A 22,941-nucleotide genomic window follows, 5' to 3' on the forward strand; every position below is an offset into this window, starting at 1 on the left:
GAACAATGTGAAAGAAATATTCTTTCAGTAGCCTTAGGCACTATAAACGATATTGTTTTGTGAACGTTTCGTTATTTTTAAGGCTCATTTTGGTATGGCACCTCCATATATTTCAAAGACCCTCACCCCCTATGACAGGGTTTTTATTTTTTACATTAACCACTTGAACCCTAGAATTCCTTTTCTGAGGGGAACATTAGCTGAAAATAGCAGATCTACAAGCTCTCAACGCCTAGCAGCGGCAAAGAGGCTATAGGCGTAGAGGGAAAGAATAGCAGACTAAGCAAAAAAATAACTTTAATTTGAAACACAATTTTATACAATGTAGAGTAGGGGGTCCCTGCTTCATCTCTCTCTCAGCTAGGGGGTCCTTGGCCTGAAAACGTTGAAGACCCCTGCCCTACGATCAAACACACTCTGACAATTGGAACTTGATTCCTCTAATGTTTTTATGTACTGTATGCACACTGTACAGCACTTTGTAAACTTGGTTTTGAAAATAACTATATAGTTATGATGATTACATCTGTACATCCTGTTAATACTTAGCCTGGTAAACCCTCCCTCCAGAAATCTCATTTCCATTTGATTTCTGGAGGGAGGGTTTACCAGGCTAGTTAATACTACCATCCCAAATATCCTTAAAAAGAATCTACAGACTCATATTCTATAAACCATGTGATTCCTGAACATTCAGAACAACATTCAAGATGGAATAGATGAAAAAGTGCCCTCGTTGCAAAATTAAGTAGCATATGCACAAACATGCAATGTGTCTGGATGGATTGAGACCGCCTGGCAAACAGAAGGTCCCCGGTTCATGTCCCGGCCCCGGCTATGTGTTCAGATTCAAGTACACAATTGTATCTTAATTAGATTAACTTAAACTTTTGTTTTAAAATATGATGCTTTGTATGGTCGTTTTAAAATGCAATTTTGGGTCCTGGGTTGGATGACCGACTTGGAAGGAACCTTCCAGCAATATAATACTTAACCCCTAACTGCTCTATGGACTGTAGCATTGTAGCACACACTGTTCCTGATACTTAGGATGGGTTAAGTGGCAATGCAGAGAACACATTTCACTGTATATGCAAATATATAATGACAACTACCCCAAAGGCGTGGGGACCAAATTATAAACAAAATTAGGAGATGGCAAAGGGCAAGGGCAAGGGGGAAGCGCTCTTGTCAGAAGCCCAAGAGGGCAAAGCCAGACACTCCCCAATCGAGTAATAAGGAGTTTAATGAATGGGAACGACACCAGAGAAAAGTCAAGGCCCTGTATCGGGGGGTCCCTGGCTAGGGTTCTGTGCACTCGGCTGCCTAATACCCCCCACACCCCTAACCAAGGCAACTACACAAACCAAACCTCTACCAAAGTGCATTATAAAGCTCCCGGTGTGCAGTAAGGTAAAGCGCTTTGTTACAGCTTCCCTGGACAACATGAATACCATTGTGAAACTTGGTGTTCCCCTAATTGTACTGCAAAACTTCTTCTGGCATTTATGTTATACGTTATTTGTTTCCTAGCTCCTAAAGAGATTTAAAAACAAACACACAAAAACTATAAATAATAATTTTAATCATTGTGTGACATTTGTTTAGTTTTTCATACACAGATGTGAGTCCATACACCAGAGCAGCATGCAGACAGAACCATCAGTTTAACCACTTAAGCCCTATACACTTTGTTGTATCACAAATAGTGAAAATAGGTGATCTACAAGCTCACAATGTCTCATAATGACACATTGTCAGCTTGTAGATATGCTATTTTTTGCTATAATGACATGCCCAAAATAGGGACGATAAGTTGAAAGTGGTTGAAGTGATCACTTATTGGGGGCATACATATTTCATGTGATCAACAATTTACCAAATGTAAGGTATTCTATTTTAAAAACTCCATAATACACACATAGCTATGAATATCAAAATAAACAAACATGTCAGAAAACATAAACAAAAAACAAACAACACATCTGAACTAGGGCTGGGCAATTATCCAAAAATATACCAAAACCGACATGTAGAACCTCTACCTTCATTGTAATCGAGGCAAAAATAATTGTGATATTGGTTTGAAGTCATATCGCCCAGCCCTAATCTGAACTTTGCACATTAGAACAGGTCAAATTATCTCATTGACTGCCATTGATGAGTAATTCATCAATTCGATTGTCGAGTGTGTGTGTGTGTGTGTTTTCAGTGGTTTACGCTAGAGAGCGCTGTACCGCAGCCTGTGAATCATGATGATGGTGAAGAGCACAGCCAAAGATCAAAGAACAAAAGTGGAGCTGGTTTGGTTTAGTATAATAGGATTTATCAAAATCCAATTTTCTCTGCTTTCTGTTGCTTTTTGGTCAAAAACAAGCCACATTCAACTGCCCATAACTATGGAATGGATTATCGCGGCGGTACACCATTTCCCCTCCAATTCTACGAGACCCCCCTGCGTCTTTTAAAACGATCGGCGGGTGGATCGCTGAGAAGAAAAAGTATTCTATGATTTTTCAAATATTTTCGGAATAGCCGGCAAGGGCAGCCATAGATGAGGTTTTAACTCTGGCAGTCAATGAGTTATTTGTCGTGCCTGAAAACCAAGAATGTTGGGTGCTACCTTGAAATGAAAAAGAAAATCAGTGATGTAGTTCCAAAGACGGCACACACTCAGTTCAGTTGTTGGTGATGCTGCCCTTCTTGCCTGTCCACAGCTCTCTGAGCTCCACTTGACACCCCAGGTCTCTCAGGGCCGCTTTGCACAAGTCACCGCAGTCCTCGTGGTAGGAGCGCAGCGCCTCTAATATCAGGGCCTCCGCTCCCATCTCCAGGATGGGCTGGCTGAACGTGTCTGTGCGTGCCACCAGGTTCCTCAAAAGCTGGCACGCCTGTTTCTGTTTAGATGTGGAGAGAAGAAAGCTATTAACGAAGACCTCCAGGGACGTCACAGGCTCTCAGAAGGTGGGGGGGAAGGACTTTCGGTGGACTATACCCCTTACTTTACACTTTGGCTATTCAAAAATAGCAGATATACAAGCTCATAGCGCGGCACCGAGTGCCGCGCTATGAGCTTGTAGATCTGCTATTTTTGAAAAAGCGTGAAAAACATTTGTAAGTGTCAAATGTAAACAAATTCTGTATTTTCAAACTTTTGCGTTTTTTGTTCGTTTTTTTTGTGTTTTGGTTACTTTATTTCGGTTTTAGGGTTAGGGTTAGGTTATTTAATTCTTATTTTTACCTGATTTTACCGATTTATTATCAAAAATTTTTTTTTTTTCAAAAAGTGGGGGGTATGAAATCACGGATCTGTGAGAGAGAGTGAGGGTGTCGCGTCGTACGCACAGTGAATGGCCGTGACGCCCCTGAAGACCTCGCAGACCACCAAAAAGGTGTTAAGGGCTTGATACACTTCGTTGCACGCCACGGTCAAGCACCGAAAATAACCAATCTACTTTGTGCTGCGACGCGTTGTGAGCTTGTAGGTATTGTAGCTTGTAGTTATTTTCGGTGCCTGACAGTGGCACACAGCAAAGTATAAGGTTATGGTCACACATACGGCAGGTAGGCGTCTGAGGGGAGTAGCCAACACATGCCATTGCGTCAAACACATCAGTTATCCATGTTGTTTTGCAGACTGTATGCAGTGACGATTTACTGGTGCGTAGTTCATTATACTTATATTGGAGTGGTTGGCTCACTGAAAGAAAACGGGGTCAACGGAACCACGCGCTTCTTTGCTATTGGTTGACACCCGGTCATAGTTCATCAACGCTGAGCTCCGCTCCTTCACTTCCATAGAATGGAAGGGAACGGAATGGGTCTGTTACTAATGCACGTGTGACCGACCGTGCCCTAAATCCAGCTATAATGTCCTCAAGGGAGCTAAATGATATATCATGTTTTACCTGCACAATGACTTTACCAGGGTGAGACTTCATGGCCTGTACGGCAGCCAGGGCTCCCCCGTTGTCCATGATGACCTGGCAGTTGCTGGGTTTTCGAAGACCCAGGACGGCCAGACACGCGCAGCCCTGCTCACACACCTACAGGAGAACGAGAAGAAAACTGATCCTAAGCCTATTTTATACTCTGTATGTAGTACGACAGTGTCGCTTGCGGTTAGCTCGTAGATTTTACAGGACGTAACAACTTAAATGCCCTATAAACACAATATTTAAACATTGAACTCACATTGGAGTTGCCCATGTGCGTGTTCATGGCGACCACGATGAGTGGCACCCCGCCCGCGTTCACCACAGCGTCCTTCACGTCATCATTCCCTGCTATGGCTCGTATAGCACTCAGTACCTGTCGAACTATTTCCTGTAAAAGAAAAAGGGCAGCATGAAAGCTCCAATCAATCTCTGTCCTAGCACAGTTAAAAAGCTGCATACGTGTCAACATGATATTAGTGGGCCTGACGCCGATGTTCAGTCTCCTCCTGTTTTCTTTGTACTTTGTGAATTACACATAATGTACAATTTGTGTATTCAGACATCATCTACCTATCTCCATTGGTTGCTGTGGTAATGACATAACGACATGAATGCGGAAAATATGTACGACGGTCAAAAGTTTAAATCAGGCTTCAGTGTCCAAACATTTGCATGTTTTTTTGCTGTTCGGACTTTATAAAAGAAAATCAGATTCCAATCTGACAATTATTTTTGTTATCTTGCCGCTAACATTTTCATATCATTAATGCATCTTGTAGTAAACGTACCTGTGACTCAAAGCTCTCAGCAAGCAGTGTCATCATGAATTTTAACCCTCCAAGGTCACAGATGTCTTGACAGAACTCGTTCCTCACAGCCAGACGAGACAAGGTGGCACAGAGTTCACTGAGAACAGAGACCTTATCGGGATGAGCTGAAAGGGAGATAGCAGAGACATAAAAGATAATAAGAAAATAGTATAAACATAGGCAAAATGGATGTTGAAAAAAGATTAAGTATCTCTCAGTATTTTGAAACTAGGCTAAAGCCTAATTGTAGTATGTCGCTTGCCAAAAATAACAGATCTACAGTCTACCCTTGCATGATGGAGCATAAGGGCATGTCACATGTGTGCTTCATAGTTCATACGTGTCAGAAACATCAGCTTCTCTGTTCACTTCCATTCTATGGAGCTCTCTGTTGCAGCCTGTTGACAAGTGTCTCTTTCAAAGCGTCTGAAGCTTGGATTTCAACATCGGTGAACTTTGACTCTTTTCGCTTGTAGTTTAATTTCAGCAAGCCAACCACTCCAACGAACTACAGACCGGAAAAGAGACATTCATGCCGGCACTGCCCACAACCCGCAAGACAACGTGGGAAATGGATGCGCCTGAAGCCTCGGCTTGCGTTGGCTACAACGCTCTTGACGCAGATGTGTGAACCTACTCTAAGGCCCCGTTATACATACACGGGTGTCTTACCTTTGGCAGCCTCGATGATGACCTTCAGTCCATTCTGTTCCATCACGATGAGCTTGGCGTGGTCGTGAGCGTGTCCGAATGGAACTCTGACGTCGTCATCGAAGGTCATGAACCTGAGAGCTGCACTGGCCTCCTTAACCAGCTCCACACATCCGATGTGCTGCGTGAGTTCAACAAGTTGTATTTGTCACTTGCTAATACACATACAGTACATTATCATATATGCAGTGAAATATTTGAGTGGTGGCATGCTCTGCAGACTGTGTAAATAATAGATAGTAATGTTGAGAAGGATGAGACTGCACAACTCTTAGCCACGATGCAATCTTTAAAAAAAAAAAAAAACATTTCGACAATAGTCTTCCTCAGGGTTTTACTTAATAATAATAATATATAAATAAAATAAAAATATATATAATAAAAACTAGTAAAAACGAAGCAGCAATAAATAAGGTCAAAGTGTATCAAGTGTATATAGTGTGTCAGTGTCTACGTGGCCGATCCACACGGTCACGACTTTTTTCTGTTCTGGCCCCACAGTGGTGGAATGAACTTCCCACTGATGTCAGGACAGCAGAGTCACTGCCCATATTTCGCCGCAGGCTGAAAACCCACCTCTTCAGGAAACACTATCCTTCCTCTCTGCCTGGCCTACTTGTTGTTAACTAGTTGTACGAACGCTTGTTTTATTGTTGTATTGTTTATTGGATCTTGTTTAGTCGATACACTTATTTGTTTTAGCTCCTGCTCATTTGATTTTGCTATTTTGTCTCATCTGTTTAAGGAAATAGGTAGCTGATATATTGCACTTTTACCGTAGTGCTAGGTATACTCTTGGTTGCTTGTTTTTGCAGAAAATGCACTTAAGATTTCTGGTGATTAGTAGTAGTAGTAGTCGTTCCCTACCTATGTTGAATGCACTTATTGTAAGTCGCTTTGGATAAAAGCGTCTGCTAAATGACTGTAATGTAATGTAATGTAATGTATACAATTCAAAATAACCTTAGTGATGGCACCAGTCATCAGTGGCAGAACACCAGCTTTCACAAAGTCCTGTCGGTTCTGCTCGTGCTTCAAGCAGCAGTGGCGCACGGTGCGAAAGCCCACGCGTGTCACAGCGGGGTCTTCCCGGTACTTATCTAGGATAGTCAAGAGGAGGCCCACGCCCTCCGTGTCTAACAAGTCCGGCTGTCCATCCGTCAACATGGCCAGGGCAGCGAGAGCCACCAACAGATGTCCTTGCTCCTCCAAGCTCTTTCTGCAGCAGGAGAGAACGACGGGGTAGGCACCTTTCTGACCCGCCAGGTACCTCTGTGCAAATCCCACGGAGCACTGCTCCGTGAAGTGTTTGAGGTCTGCCGTCATGTTGGGATTGTCAGAGTCTTGTCCGAGTCGAAGGGACTCCAAGGCCTGTCAGCGGAGAGACACATAACAGCAGGGGCGTCACGGCCATTCACTGTGCGTACGACGCGACACCCTCACTCTCACAGATCCGTCATTTCATACCCCCCACTTTTTGAAAAAAATATATATATACATTTTTTTTAATAATAAATCGGTAAAATCAGGCATAAATAAGAATTAAATAACTTAACCCTAACCCCGAAATAAAGTAACCAAAACACAAAAAAAGCTAACAAAATCCACCCAAAAAACGCAAAATTTTGAAAATACAGAATTTGTTTACATTTGACAGTTACAAATGTTTTTCACGTCCCTGCATAACAGGGATTATTTATACAGACGTTGGTATTTACTAGACCAGTTGTTCCCAAAGAGGGGTCCAGGGAACCCCCAAGGTTCCTTGAGGGGTCCAAATGGACCCTTAGAGATCTGTAACTGTACAAATGGAACCAAATGCACCCTTACGGGTCCATTTGGTTTCATTTGTACACTCTGAGTCATGGGGGTCCTTGAAATTAAAAACGTTTGAGAACCACAGATTTAGACACATTTATGGGGGATAGTTTCCCCCCAAATCTCACCTGCAAGACCTCATGAGTTTGGCCCTCTTGTGTGTCATCATTAGATGATGTCGGTACGGCCTTCACTATAAAGCTTAGGTCCACACCTGACAAAACAGGCAGAACAATATGACTATGACTTGACATTTACTGGTTAATAGTGCATGACATGTCAAATAATCACATTCAGTCCATTCAGCAATGGGCTAATAACATGGTATATATGCCTATGTATCAAATAAAGATAAAAGATAAAATATTAGCATGACATTAAAATCTGAGGAGGCAAATAGCGTATAGCAGTGGTTTTCAACCAGTGGTCCGGGGACCACCAGTGGTCCTTGAGGGAGTTCCAGGGGGTCCCCAGCTAAATGATAGATAGGAACCAAATGGACCCTTATGGGTCTGTAACTCTGAGAGTGTACAAATGGAACCAAATGGACCCGTTATTTGTACACTCTCAGTGTTAAATTAACATTGATTGATTTTATAATAGAAATTGGGGTCCCAGAGATAGAAATGCCATTAAATGGGGGTCTGTAGCCTAATGCATGTTAAACTGGGGGTCCTTGAAATTGAAATGGTTGAGAATCACTGCTAGAGCCGTAGAAATCGTCTCTTATTGGGGGTCCCTGGCATAACATTTCAAATGGGGGTCCCTGGGCTAATGTGTGTGTGTCAATGTGGGGGTCCTTGACGCAAAAAAGGTTGAAAACCACTGGCGTATAGCATCATCAGTGTCCATCCATCCATGTTTGGTTACCTTGAGACTCGAACTGCTCCACAGCCTCTTTGAGTGCCTCCTCTGGATCCATGTCAAACTCCTCGACGTTCTCCCTGACGACATCGTCAAAGGTCTCCTGTGTGATCCTGCGCACACTGGACATCTTCAGTCTGTGGATGGAAGAGCTTTTATGAACACATAAATGTCATTGTCGTTCAGTTTTTAGCGTTCATGTTATCCACACAGTGGCTACTACTACTCAGGGTTGCCAGATCTGCTTATTATAATTTCCCCTTCAATTTCAATAGCCGATCTACAAGCTCACAGTTGTGAGCTTGTAGATCTGCTATTTTCAAATAGCTATTTATATGTTAAAGTGCTCATGTGGCCCATATAGTCACCTCTTTTGGGCTGGTTTTCCTAGATCTGGTTGCTTGTTTCTCTCACAGAATCTGGCAACACTGCTACTGCTGCTACTACTACTACTACAGCAATAGCTAATGTTAACTTATCTAAGCTTTAAATGTCTTTCTGCTCCTGGTGTTAAAGTTAACAAAGATAACAGTATAACACTGTTTGTATCAAATTATATTATAGATAATGCAACCACACAATGAACTGACTTAACTGTCACCACCGCCCAAGTCACTGATAACCAGAAAACCTACTGAACGCAACGGATGAGAGAACAATATTTACGCTGTTTACGTAGCATGTTCAGTGCAGAACCATAGAGGTATGTGCAGAACGAACGTTGTCCCGGTACGTCAATTTTACAGAATAGCAGCCGCGCGCGCACAATGGTCCTACTCATAACTGTGCTCGTGTGTGCACAACAATATAGAACAATAGTTCCGCGGAGTAAATATGAGGAGAAAACAATAGAGTTAATTAATAAGGAAAACAATTATTGATGTATTGGTTTATTATGGGATTGTTGTAGTGTGGCGGAATAAAAATAAACATCTACATATGAGGCAGAAATACTGTATGGACTATTAAGGTGGAGTGAGTCAGCAGTGGTGTAAAGTAACTAAGTACATTCACTCTGTACTTCATTGGTTCTCAAAGTGGGGTCCGGGGACCCCCAGGGGTCCTTGAGGGAGTTCCAGGGGGTCCCCAGCTAAATGATAGATTAGGCACCAAATGGACCCTTATTGGTCTGTAACTCTGAGAGTGTACACATTTGTACACTCTCAGAGTTAAATTGACATAGATTTTACAATAAATTGGGGTCCAAGTGATAGAAATGCCATTAAATGGGGGTCTGTAGCCCTAATGCATGTCAAACTGGGGGTCCTTGAAATTAAATGGTTGAGAATCACTGCTAAAGCCGTAAAAAAATCTTCTCTTATGGGGGTCCCTGGCATATCTTTTGAAATGGGGGTCCGTCCGCGGGCTAATAAGTGTCAATTTGGGGGTCCTTGACATGAAAAGGTTTGAGAACCACTGCTGTACTGTACTTACCGTAAGTGAGTACTTGACTGAGGCAGCAGTGTCATCTATACCTCTATGAGTGTCATGCATATACCGTGGTAACGTGTGACTGTGAACTACAATTCCCCCCGAATATTTCAGTCGTGTAGGCACATCAGCTACCGTTATGTAGCAACTGATAATGGACGGGATGCATTTTTAAACATCCATTTTAATTAGTGTCGCTTAAGTATTGCGTTATATGCATGTACATCTCTGTAGGCCTATGTTTTAAGTATATTAAGGATCACATCTTTAGAGCAGCGGTTTTCAACTGATTGTACCAGGGTCCAGGGACCACCCTGATATATTATAACTCTATTGGACCACCACCCTCAACCTGAGGGGACCACTGTTGTGTTGGGTGGGGATATGTGGGCTAACGGCTAAGATTCGTTATTTTTAGTATCCCATGTCTATGTGTCAAAGCTAAATAAACATACTTATAATGCATCATAAGCTGCTTATAACACTGTGTAATTATAGTTATAAGAACTTTATAAATACGGTTTCTCTCAACCAATAGTCCATGCTGCTAGTGGTCCATGGCATAATTACAGTTACAGGTGGTCCAAGGGAAAACCGTTTTAAAAAGTAAATAAGTAAATAAATAAATACATAAATAGTATCTAAATGTATTAGAATATGTTTAAATAATATTTCATATGTCCACAAACTGCAACTTAAAAGGTGGGGTGGGGTGGCCCTTGAAGATTGCTAGTGGTCCAGAGCTAAAAAAAAAAGGGTTGAGATTGAGAACCAACCACTGATGCGAACTGACTGCATTGACGCGTCATCTTAGGCCTCCAAGTAAAAAATGTTTAGAGCACTGTTTCTCAATTAGTGGTCCTTGGCATGATTACAGGAGGTACATGTCTGTGTCTTCTTGGCTATAATAATATAGTGGTGGACAGGGACAGAGTCTCATGTCATTTTCATGGCTCTAACCTAGCCCTGTGCACATTCTTCACAGGCATGCCAGTGTGGAAATACCACTCTCACAGAGATACATAGTTACAAAAGGTCAAATACATTTTGCTTTGGCTGTAAGCTCTTGGAATTCTGCCTGACAACTCATTCAGAACTTTACAAGGGACTTTGCCTCAGTGCCTCTTCACTGAGTCTGTGGACATGTCAATGAACGGATCCTCTTCAGTAGTAAAGCTTGCAAGTAATTTTGGAATTCCAACCTCCACATGTAATACCACCAGTTGAACACCTCTGATTTAGAGGGACGCTGCTGCCCCCACACGGTTCAAGCAAAATAAAATCTCACAACTGAAAAATGTTGTATGGCCAAGTCCTAATGTGTGATTTGTGAAACAGTGTGAAAGGAGCCCCGCACACTAGCACTTATGCAGGCTACAAATACAAAACAAAAACAAAAGCCACGCAGTGATTAAAATTATTTATAGTTTTTTGTTTATTTTATTATCTCTTTAGGAGCTAGGAAACAAAGTAAACCAAATAAATTGTAACATAACTTTGTACAATGCCAGAAGCAGAGGTTATGCAATACAGTGAAGGGAAACGAGCTACATGAAGGTGTTCATGTTGTCCAGGAAAGCTGTAACAAATCGCTCCCCAAATCGCACCCGACGGTGTCGCGCGTCAAAAACAGCAGCTCTACAAGCTCGCAAGGCATCGCGTCCACGACGAATTGGCAGCTTGTAGATCTGCTATTTTCGGCAAGCGGCAGTATCGTACGATGGGAGCATAAATTAAGCATAACACTGATTCAGGAACGGGGACACAGCAGGGTCACATAAGGAGAATGGTTGATCAAAATCTCATTGAAAATATCTGTGGTTCCAGTGTGTCAGATTCAGCTCCTGCAGGGGTTTTTTTTATCAGCGATGGCATAACACTCAAAATAATCTTACAATGTTGACATTAATATAAAATAAGCAAAATACAGATGGTAATTACAGATGAGTAAAGAAATAACATTGTCGTGCTCCTTCTTGCTAAGGAGCACACAACGAACGGAGAGAGATTTAAGGGTAGGCATGCTCTGTCGTACAGACAAAAAAACAAAAAACAAAAAAAAACAACGAATAGATTAAATTGTTCTTTTCCCGTTGAAACCACAAAATATTGACGGTAATTTATTTTAAACATCAGTCAAAGTAACCAAATAATTTACTGTAGTACAAAGAAATCCCAAACGTTTTCGCTACTGAGGTTATGTGCTGAAAAAAACAACTCAGTTATTTTTGTATTCTTAACTTTAAAAAAAAAGAAGGAAAAGAAAAGAAAAAGAAAAGAGATTTAATTTCCTCTTATATTGTCAACATTATATTTCCTTGAATGTGAAGTCCGTGTTTCAGGTTATGTGAGTAAAGTCCAGTCATTTTGCCTCGTAATGTCCCATCGGTTTTCGTCTGTGATCCATTCGCTGGCCTGGGACTATAAATGAGGAGGGAGAGTCTATAGTATATAGACTCTATACACCCCACAGACTGAGCAGTTCCATCAATTCCAAATGGGAGAAACTTATCCCACATAAACATCAACATTTCACTACAGCAACATTCTCAAGCCGTTATTTAGAACTTGTTCACGCTGCAGGCAAATCTCACTTGGACTGACTGTCCACACTTGTTATTTGCCAAGGGATCAGATCGGAGTTGTGTATTCAGACGTTGCCAAAAATAGCAGACCTACAAGCTCACAACACGTCACATGTGGATCTGCCATTTTCGGCAAGCGACACCATCGTAAGACATGTGGCTCAAATCTGATCCACAAAATTCTATTTTTTGTTGTTTTCTGGTGTCCAGACTTAATAAAACAAATTGCATTCTAATCTGGTTAGGCCCCAAAAGATGGTATCGGATTTGGCCTGGCAGTGTGAACAAACAGCCTTAAGCGCAATACATTCTCCTTCCGATGTCCCAAATGTATTTAATTTAGTTTTTTTTTTAATCCGGAAAGGGAGGTGAAATAACATTTGACTTTTCAGACGTCGGAAGGCAAATGTATTGACCTTTACTGTCAAAGTGATTGTGGCTGACAACAGTAACAAAAAGGAAAGCCCTTGAAATGTTTTTTTTTTTTGTAATCTTTTTTTTGTTTGTTTTTTGTTGCCCCAATCAAATTGAAACAGTTTCTGCAAAATGATGAGATTGATGAACACAACAATGAACAGTGATCCTCAAAAATAATAATAATAATAATAATAAAGAACAATTGAAAATCGTAAAAGGTTAAAGAAGGAACGTGTCTTCGCTTAAAGAGAGATAGCATTTCCTTAACCACTTTAACCCTGGCGTTCCCTGTTTCTTGGGGTATGTCGTTGTGGGCCAACATTTTCAAAACTTAAAACGAAATAAAAAAATGCCAATCTACAAGCTCACAGTGTATCGCAGCGCGTTGTGAGCTTGTAGATTGGCTATTTTCACTATTCGTCACACGACAAATCATATAGGGCTCAAGTGGTTAAAAAAGAGATTGCATTTCCTTAACTGTCCACCATGGGGTGCTGTTGACTCTGTAATGAGGGGGGACTGAGGAAATGATGACATGTTGAACAAGAATGAATAGTATGACTAGATTGTTTTCATTATTTCCATGTGTTTGCGGTCTGGGAGATGGAGCGCGAGGGGATCATGTCCAGCAGGTACTCCCTCTGACGGGCATCCACGCTGCTCGAGGACTTATGGCCCGACAGGCTGGGGTTCACATAGGCCATGGTCACGCCTGTGTGACACACACACACACATGAAACAAACAGGAGAGAAAGTCAGTCAGTTGACAACAACTTGGCAGTGTTTCTGAGTAGGGCATGATTCAGCAAAAATAACATATGGTTCCTAAAGACAGAGACACACAGACACACACACACACACACACCTCTAAGGCAGTGGTTTTCAACCTTTTTCATGCCAAGGACCCCCAAATTGACACATATTAACCCACGGACCCCCATTTGAAAAGATATGCCAGGGACTCAACCATTTTGATGTATTGGGGGTCCCAATCTACACTATATCATCATCATTAGTTTTCATTTAACTCTGAGAGTGTACAAATGGAACCAAATGGACCCGTTAGGGTCCATTTGGTTCCTTTTGTACACTCTCAGAGTTACAGACACACAAGGTTCAATTTGGTTCCTAACTATTAATTTGTCTGGGGACCCCCTGGAACCCCCTCAAGGACCACTGGTGGTCCCCGGACCACTGGTTGAAAACCACTGCTCTAAGGTATAAAGTAATGATCCCAGTAAGAAACCAAACCACCAATCTAAGAGGGTCTAAAACAGGAAGATGAGAGGTCATTGGTAGCGGGGCGATATGTGGGGAGCCTCGTCCGAAAACAACTTTGCCATTTCGTTTCCTCCTGCATGTGTCATATTAGCCCCCTTTCCACCGAAACATCCAGGAACTAGATGAACCATGCATTAGGTTCCTGCTAGTCTCGCACAGTCAGGCGACTGGCGATGTCTGCCTACCAAAACGTCTGGTGACATTACATTTCAATGCTTTAACACGGGGAGAAAAGGGTCACAGACAAGCCTAGTGCTTTCGAAAAGCAATCCTGTCAATTGACCAAATTTGAACGACTGCATTTCAAATGGTTTGGTTGTTTTTTTTTTGTTCTGCAATGCAGTTATTTAATAAATCTCCAAATTGTTGCCACTCAGTTTTAGAGACTTTTAGTGACTTTAGATATCACTCGACATAACGGTAGACAAAGATCTTGGATTATTTGGCTACACGTGACTGGGTTCATGTGCTGTCCATAAGAACATAAGATCTCCTGAGTAGGGCTGTCACAATGATGAAATTATACAGTACTTATACAGTACTACAATGATGAAATCATACAGTAAATGACAGTTCCTGCATTCTTGGGAAAGCTCCTCTGGTTGCAAAAGGGGCAACTGAAGACTGAATGGAACGTTCACAGTGAATTGTCAACACTGTCCGACGACTGGGCCTTCTGAAGGATAGGATTGTTTTTGGACCAGACAGGAAGTTGAAAAGTAGGAAGAGGACAGTGTGAGTTGCCAAGTGTTGCGGCTGGATCTAGTGGGACTCTACTGGTTTTAGTGCACTGGTTCTCATCACCGCAGTGGGTCCTTAGTAGGGTTGTCCGATATTGGCTTTTTTACCGATAACCGATATACCGATATTGTCCAACTCTTAATTACCGATACCGATATCAACCGATACCGATATATGCAGGGATTATTGTGATTAGGGTAAGCTCAAATTTCATATCACACACACCATATACAGTAAGAACTCCTGTAACTTATTTATAAAGCAAAAAAAAAAAAAAAAAAAAAAAAAAACATTTTTTTTTTCAAAAACCGATACCGATATTTTCCCGATATCAATTTTTATGCTAATATCGGGAGGCCGATAATATCGGACATCCCTAGTCCTTAGTGGTTTTAGTGGGACTCTGTCTACGGTGTTTAGTGGGGAGTCATTCTACTGGGTAGGGCTGGGCAATCGAAACCGATATGTAGAACCAATAACCAACTGAATAATCGAGAAGCATATAAAAAAATATATTTTCTTAGTGCACATTAAACCACATAATCCCGTATTGTACTTCGTTATACAATGGTGGGGTACAAAAATAGTGAAAATAGCCGATCTAGTGAGCTTGTTGATCTGCTATTTTCACAATAAAAAAAGATAAAGAAACGTTCATTAATCGTGATTGAGGCAGAAGTTTGAAATAATCGTGATACTGATTTGAAGTCATATCGCCCAGCCCTACCACTGGTTTTAGTGGGAGACTGTTGTTGAACTGGTTTCAGTGGGAGGTCTACCTGTGTTGCCTGTGCTGCTCTGCTTCCTCCATGCAGTGGGCGAGGCACTGCTGCCTCCGCTGACATTGGTGCCGCCGCCGCTCCCACCACTGCTGCTGACCTTTGAACTCTGGGAAGAGGGGCGGGAAACATAGGCGTGCTTACCTGGCCGGTTGACCAAGGCCGCGGCCGCCACGGCGCTCTGCAGCTGAGAGGAGGAGGAAAAGGTGTGGGGTCCGCCCCTCACCCCCATGGATGAGATATTGCGGGACAGCTGGCCCTGGAAGGGAGGGGGGTGGGGGGGTGAATTAATAATCGACTCAGTAACACAGCAGTAAAATAGAGACAATTCTACATAAGAGAAACAAGGATAGAATGACAAAATGATGAGACAACATGAACCTGTAGTAACATGTAACCTGCAGTAGACTAGGCTCAGAAAAAGCTACTCAGGCAATCACGTTTATGAACACACACACACACACACACACACACACACACACACACACACACACACACACACACACACACACACATTTTACATATTATTATTACACACACAAACACATATAAATGTACATGTCATGCACACTATCTTTCAATAAATCCATGAAACCCGTGTCTGTTGTGTTGTGTTGTGTGATTCAGCAAAATAAGGGTCCATTTGGACCCCTGTTGGGCCCCGGACCAGACATTGAAAACAGTGGGCATGAACATAGATGTAGAAACCTAGATACCTCATTGGCCTCTGCAGTTAGTTGGAGCGACCGGCATCGCGGCCGCCATTTTAGAGGAGGCAAGCTGCCACTCAAAGTGACTACTGGCCAATCACAGCGCGTTGGCCACTGGCCAATCAAAGCGCATCTAACTGACTAGTTACTACACGGCTGCATCTTAAAGGGTTAAGGGCTGGGTTACGAAAAGACCCGCCCCCCACCTGCCTCTGATTGGCCTACCGAACGCCCCCTTCTGTGACACGCGCGGAAGCTTGCCTTCTCTAAAATGGTGCCCGAGATACAGATGCCTCAGAGCCGGAGGAGGCGTCTACCTTTATATGTCTGTGGGCTTGAACTCCTGCAGAGAGTAAACCGTCCCCCTACCTGCTTGATGTTGGAGGAGTGGTGGTGAAGCATGTTCTGCCCCCTGCTGTGCTGGTGGTGGTGTTGCATGGAGGAAGACCTGGCCTGGGCCTGCGCCTGCTTCAGCTGCTGGGACACCAGTTGCTCCACCCGCATCGACGGCGAGGAGGACGAGGAGGACGAGGAGGAGGTGGCAGCGTGGGAGACGGGCGAGGCCGCCTGCTGGAGGATACGCTGCTCTATCTCCTGCTCCTGCTGCAGGGCCTTGACGAACGCCGCCTTCAGCCGGTTGGTGTGCTCGGCCTTCAAGGCCTTTTTCTGATTGGATGACATACAGTCCTCACAGAGGATGGTCCCGCCTTTGGCCTTGTCCTGCCTCCAGCGGCACGTGAAGTCAGTGTTGCACTGGGTGCAGGTGTAGGGTTCTCTGGCAGACTTGGACATGGATACTCCCGTCTTTCCTGTGGAAGGACAGGAAGAGGAGACCCCCCGTAGAGAAATCAATGAGTGGAAAACATGGCAAGACATTTTTATTCGTCACATGCACTTACATGTATGCACAATGAAATGTTGGTGCTGTAGACTCCGTCAAAAACTGTCAACAATGTCCATCATAGTGTATTTAGGGTGCATTCAGAGTGCTCGAAGTGTTGTTGTGTGAAAATTCAGAGCGCTGTGGGAGCATTCAGAGCACACACTGACCACTCTGACTGAAAAGTCTGGTTGTCCGAGTGTCTGAACGTTGGTCATTACAAAATGCAATAGTTGCGACTTGCTTGGTACTCTATTAACATGTATCTAGGCATAACAAAACTGGTAATAATCATTTATAGGATGAATAAAAGTTCATTTGAATGAATTTTAAAACATGAACAACGACAAAACAAAACAACGTTGGTTAATGAGTATCTACTCTGATATCTACTCTGTTCGTAAATTAACTGAAATCGGAGCACTCTATGATGTCAAAACCAAAGCGCTCTGAAATGGAGGGCAGATTCTCAAGTGTATTTATGAATGCACCCAAAATAAAAAATGTATAGACTCCGGGCAAAAGGCGTGGCCAAGCTTAGGCTGAAGTAGTTCCGGTGGCCATATTAAGGGAGCTCCATAACAACAGCTCGTATCAACAACATTGACAGTTACCCACGAGTCACGATGTGTCCTGAACTACAGCGAATTTATTGGTAAAGGACAGAAGATGGACCTGGCAATGCGTGACAGAGAGTTACCATACAGAGAGAAGCTGAATGCAGACGCAAAGGCACGCTACCTGCGATCAGTGTTGCCATGTTTTGCGAGAGAAATAAGCAACCAGGTCTATGAAAACAAGCCCAAAAGTGGCTTAGATACATCGACTACTTGAAAATAGCCGATCTACAAGCTCACGTGAGCTTGTACATAGGTTATTAAAAAAAACTCTTGCAATAAAATAAAGAATATTTGGAATATTTTTTAAAACATTCTAACAACACAAATGCTCCCTGGCACAAAACATTTTCATGAAAAGATTTGAGAACCACTGGTTTAATTTTTTTTGTTTTTTTTAAAAAGCCTAAATAATCAAGCACCTAAATAAGCCTAAATAAGCAAGTACCTAAATAAGCCTAAATAAGCAAGTACACTTTATAAATAAGCCATACAAAACTACTAATTTTACAAGCAACTTCACAGAAAAAGAAGCCCAAAGTCGCTTATAATAAGCCGACATGGCAACGCTGATGCTGATCCTCTCGCCTCCAACAGATGTTTACATGTTTGATTGTGTGCTGTCATGCTCGTTTGAGTTTATATGTGTTTGGGAATGTTGTTGAAGGTTATGTTATTTGGTCAGCTGACACCCAAGCCATACTACATTTATTTGATATCTCCGACGTCTTAACTCTTGCTGACAGACAGACAGCTGTTTACTCAGCCACCGTGACCGTGAGCCTGCACCCACGTTACACTACGTTTCTCAGACTGGACACATAGAGAAACACAATTTAGCTGATAGCTCAATCTCATTGTATTTAAGATACCCATGCCAAGCCGTTTCTTTGATATCTCGACATCTGATCTCCAACAGCTTTTCCTCCAGGTTGGAAATGTGTGCAATTTAACTTTTTTAATTTAACGTCTGAAACCTTGGCATTGCATCCGATAATGCAGCACTGTCGTACCATTGCTAAATTAGAGCAACAGACAAGTTAGAGATAGATAATAATGTACACCGTCTACTTGCTGGACAACAAACACAGGACTACAGACTACACTACACTACTCTACACTTGTGGCAGCTGTCAATCTACTCCCTCAACATGGCGGCGGAAGTGGCACGATTTAAGGGCGTGGCGACCATGTTACGTCGCTATGCCCGGAGTCTATATATAAAAAATGTGCAGTAAAATGTTTGTGCTCCACCAGTGCCCAGACTGTGCTAACAATGTCCATCATATGTAATAAAAACAAGGTAAAATACAAGTAAGTTAAGAAAAGTTATAACACAAAGGTAATAAGTAGTAATAATTAAGTGTAAAGTGTATTAACTCATTGAGTGCCAGCATTGCCAGAATTATTTCAGAATGATGTTGTCCCAGTGCCAGCGTTTTTTTCACAGAAAACAAAAAGTGCTTAGGAAGCGAGATACAGCCTTTTTCAGTTCTAAGTTAAACAAGGAGTGGATGGAGCCGCAAATCTTCAGATGATGATATCTTGGGTTCTGAACATGTTTTTTTTTTTAAACTAATTTTTCAAAAACACGTCAAACACGTCATTGGCACGTTGAGCCATTGCGGTAAAAACACGTGAAACACGTTAATGGCACTCAGTGAGTTAAGTTGAGAATAACCTGATAAGTATGCAAAAAAACAACGGTATCATTATGTGGTGACATTGGACATCATTATGCAGTGACAAATGGAACCAAATGGGCCCATAAGGGTCCATTTGTACACTCTCTCAGTTACAGCCCCATCAGGGTCCATTTGGTTCCTATTCCCAACCATTTAATAATTTAGCCGGGGACTGCCTTGAACCACTTCAAGGACCCCGCCCCGGAGCCCCACATTGGGAACCAATGGTGTAGAGAATAACCATACAGTAGAATATTATACAGTTTAGAATTTGGGAAGAAACAGACGGTTAGCTTTCTGCAGCCTCAAAGATTATATAGTTTAGGTCGGAGAAGACACTTTACTGACCCTTGCATGGCAATGGAGATTGATTTGTTAGCTAATGTTACAATACAAAAACAATATAGCTTAAAGCTGCAGTCTCTAAATGTCATGTCCTGCTGGAATTCAGGTGCCCACATAAGCACCGCAATGAGCCATAATGGAAAACCTGTTTGGGCAGAGGATACATTTTGCTCTGATGATCATGCAATACCTCTTATCAACCAGTAGTGGTCCCATCTGACCACAGGATATAAATGTCTCGATAAAAGAGCAGTTAGACCAATTAAAACAACTGCAGTTGTGTTAGTTATACAGTATTAACAATTGAGGAGGGAATCCAATGCATCTGTAAAAGAATAGTTTTAATGCCTTCAGACAGCTATTCTCAGGCATTTCTGCCTGAGGAAGAGATCTTGTACTTGAAATGCGTTGCTGAGTAGTATGTAAGATTTTTATCGTTTGCCTAAACAAAAACATAGCTGTTTGTAGTCATTAAAACTGTTCTTTTACATTGTACAGTGGTCATGGGGCATGGGGCGGCAGTGGCTCAGGGGTAGAGTGGCCGGGTTGAGTGAACTGGAAAAAACGAAAGGTTCCCAGTTCGATCCCGGGCTGGGGCGCTCCTCTAGAGTTAGTGTCGAAGTGTCCTTGAGCAAGATGCTGAACCCCTAATTGCTCCTGATGAGCAGCTCCCGATGGTGCCTTGCATGGTTTCCTCTGCCATCGGTGTATGAATGTGTGTGTGAATGGGTTAATGGCACAATCAATGTAAAGCGCTATATAAATGCACCATTTACCATTGTCACCCTGCTCAATTGTTTTTTTGCTTTGGTTTTTGCTTTGGATTTTTGCCTCCTGGGGAACCCTACGACTCTCCACATTTGTGTGGAGTATTAACATACTCTACCATGCAGATTGATCAAAATACAATTGTATTTACGGTTATGGACAGCAGCTGTAATGAAAGTATGCAAAACCATATAACATACCTCTGTGTATGTTATCCAGTAGATTCTGGACCACCTCCTCCAGGCCCACCAGGTAGATGAACTCATTGTTGGCGGCAGAGGGCAGGAAGTTGAACTCGGGGGCGGGGGGTTTGGGCGGGGGTATCTCCAGCAGGGTCTTCTCCAGTTGCTTCCTCAGGGCCAGCTTGGCGGCGGCCTGGCGTGCGGCGGGGGTGTCGTTCACGTTGACCACGGACACACTGCTGCCCCCTGACTGGGACGTCAGGCTGGATGAGGCCTTCAGGCCACCGCTAGAGGCCTGACGGGAAGAACATGACACAATTCATTCCATTATTATGCCACCAAAATGTGGAATTCCCTACCACCAGCCATCAAAAAGTACGACTCCCGACCATCCTTCAAAACCGCCATAAAAGAGCACCTATCTGCAATTTGAAACTGGACTAGACAAGGCATCTAGCTTGCCAAAAGAAATGACCCCACTGTTTATCTGCAAATATACTTTTACTGCTCCTAGTATTGATGATTTCTTGTATAGTATGTCTATATATACAGTATGTCTTGATGGATTTAATACATAGGACCACAATGGAAACAAACCCTCAGGGCGTTGTGTTATCCTATCCTTTTAGCATTATTGTATAACTGTACCACTTTTTGGTAACTGTTAATAAAGTATTGAATCAATCAATTGATCAAAAAACACCAATGACAGAAAAAGTTGTCAGCACGCAAGAAACAATGTTATTTCCCATAAGCCATTGATGCCATGTTTATTTCAGTGATTCTCAACTTTTTTAATTTCAAAGAGTTTGATGTGCATAAGGCCACGGATAGCTTTTTTTCTCTTTTTATATCTGGGACCCCAATCTATAGACTGAATCATCTTAACATCTCCACAACCAAACATGTGTTTACAGGGAGATAACGGCAGCAGTGTCGTTCAAGTTTATTTATGTCAAATTTTGGCAGAACAGGACACTTATGATATTGTTATTGACTATTAGGGAATATAGATATTGTTATTGACTAAAAGGGAAGACAGACAGACAGATAGATATATAGACGGATAGACAGATAGATAAACTAGACATAGCTAATGTTCTGGACCCTTTATTTGATATTGTGAAACCGTCAAGAGCAGGGGTCTTCAACGTTTTCAGGCCAAGGACCCCTTAGCTGAGAGAGAGATGAAGCAGGGACCCCTTAGCTGAGAGAGAGATGAAGCAGGGACCCCTTAGCTGAGAGAGAGATGAAGCAGGGACCCCTAAGCAGGGACCCCTATAAAATTGTGTTTTAGATTAAACTTTTTTTGTTTACTTGGTGTGCTCTTTTTTCCCCTCTACACCTAAACCTCTTTGCCAAAAATATCAGATCTACAAGCTCACAACGCCTCGCGCTGCGAGGCGTTGTGAGCTTGTAGATCTGCTATTTTTGGCTATAGTTCTCCTCAGGAAAAGGGATGCTAGGGTTCAAGTGGTTAAGGTAAAAAAAAATAATCTTATCACACAAAGATTTGGCGGACCCCCTGTAGTAACTCTGAGGACCCCCTAGGGGTCCCGGACCCCCTGTTGAAGACCCCTGGTCAAGAGAATACGTCGGTTTCAATTCAATCTTTATTTAATAAACACAATGTTTGTTTACAAACATTCACTGTGATCTGATGTTAAGAGCTCTGCGAGTGTAAAACATGGAACCAAATGGACCCTGGTCCATTTACAGGTCCACTTGGTTCCATTTGTACACTCAGTCAGAGCTACTGACCATCGGACCGCTGGTGCTGGTGGTCCCCGGACGGCCGGAACCGACGTTAATTAACAGTAAAATAGTGGGACAAATATTTAGTTATTATTATTTTTTCTGTGGTTTTACTTCTACTCCACTACATCTCAGAGACAAATATTGTACTTTCACTCCACTAGTACAATTAATTGACAACTTTAGTTACTTTGTAGAGTTTGATAATTATTACAAAAATGCACGAACTACCTCAGCCCTATATATACTTTGAGGAGCTCACAACGCGTCGCGGAGCGTCTATTTAAGATGTTTTAATACATTTTAGACATAATGATAAGTAGTGAAACGGGACATTCTGCATAAAGAGTACTTTTACGTTTGGTACTTTAAGTATATTTTGACGCCAATAGTTTTGTACTTTTACTCAAGTAGCCTAAGTTTCGATTTACTTGTAACGGAGTTTTCTACATTGCCGTATTGATACTTTAGCTTGTGTAAAGAAAACCGTACTTTTTCCACCACTGGTTAACGATTGATTGATTGATTGATTGATTGATTGATTTCAACGTAAGATCGCTGCCCATAAGAACATGTCCCGTCTTGTTGCGTAGCCTCAACGCAGGATGCAATTAAGGCACACGTT

General features: G+C 42.4%; 3 protein-coding genes across 19 annotated transcripts in view; 1 reads left to right on the forward strand and 2 right to left on the reverse strand.

The window, feature by feature from the left end:
- The window catches only part of LOC311046080 (histone H3.2), a gene marked incomplete at both ends in the record, with an annotated part of 175,434 nt that overhangs the window by 74,785 nt on the left and 77,708 nt on the right, over positions 1 to 22,941 (forward strand). The window lies entirely within an intron of this gene.
- Positions 1,566 to 8,775, reverse strand: armc6 (armadillo repeat containing 6). 3 transcript variants are annotated; one of them, XM_084057897.1, is made up of 9 exons: positions 8,736 to 8,775; positions 8,147 to 8,277; positions 7,405 to 7,490; positions 6,422 to 6,829; positions 5,420 to 5,579; positions 4,727 to 4,872; positions 4,195 to 4,326; positions 3,909 to 4,046; positions 1,566 to 2,897 (listed from the first exon to the last, which is right to left on the reverse strand). In XM_084057897.1, the coding sequence occupies exons 2-9, from the start codon at positions 8,268 to 8,270 to the stop codon at positions 2,679 to 2,681; spliced, it is 1,413 nt and encodes a 470-aa protein (XP_083914023.1). In that variant the 5' UTR covers positions 8,271 to 8,277; positions 8,736 to 8,775; the 3' UTR covers positions 1,566 to 2,678. The 3 variants fall into 3 exon arrangements, with proteins under 3 accessions (XP_083914023.1, XP_083914021.1, XP_083914022.1); XM_084057895.1 differs by having other exon boundaries at positions 8,509 to 8,774; XM_084057896.1 differs by having other exon boundaries at positions 8,147 to 8,292; positions 8,509 to 8,774.
- LOC311046468 (transcriptional repressor p66-alpha-like) overlaps positions 10,983 to 22,941 on the reverse strand; it is a 34,474-nt gene continuing 22,515 nt past the window's right edge. For 12 of the 15 annotated variants that reach the window (XM_084058788.1, XM_084058796.1, XM_084058793.1 and 9 more), the window contains exons 8-11: positions 20,580 to 20,856; positions 16,454 to 16,893; positions 15,375 to 15,633; positions 10,983 to 13,285 (exon numbers count right to left, since the gene is read on the reverse strand). In XM_084058788.1, coding sequence (XP_083914914.1) covers positions 13,149 to 13,285; positions 15,375 to 15,633; positions 16,454 to 16,893; positions 20,580 to 20,856 — 1,113 coding nt within the window. In that variant the 3' untranslated portion in view covers positions 10,983 to 13,148. The remainder of the gene's footprint in view (positions 13,286 to 15,374; positions 15,634 to 16,453; positions 16,894 to 20,579; positions 20,857 to 22,941) is intronic. The other 3 variants (XM_084058790.1, XM_084058789.1, XR_014600888.1) reach the window with 2 other exon arrangements.

This window comes from Gymnoscopelus microlampas (assembly GCF_963454915.1).
Source record: "Gymnoscopelus microlampas genome assembly, chromosome: 5".
NCBI lineage: Eukaryota > Metazoa > Chordata > Actinopteri > Myctophiformes > Myctophidae > Gymnoscopelus > Gymnoscopelus microlampas.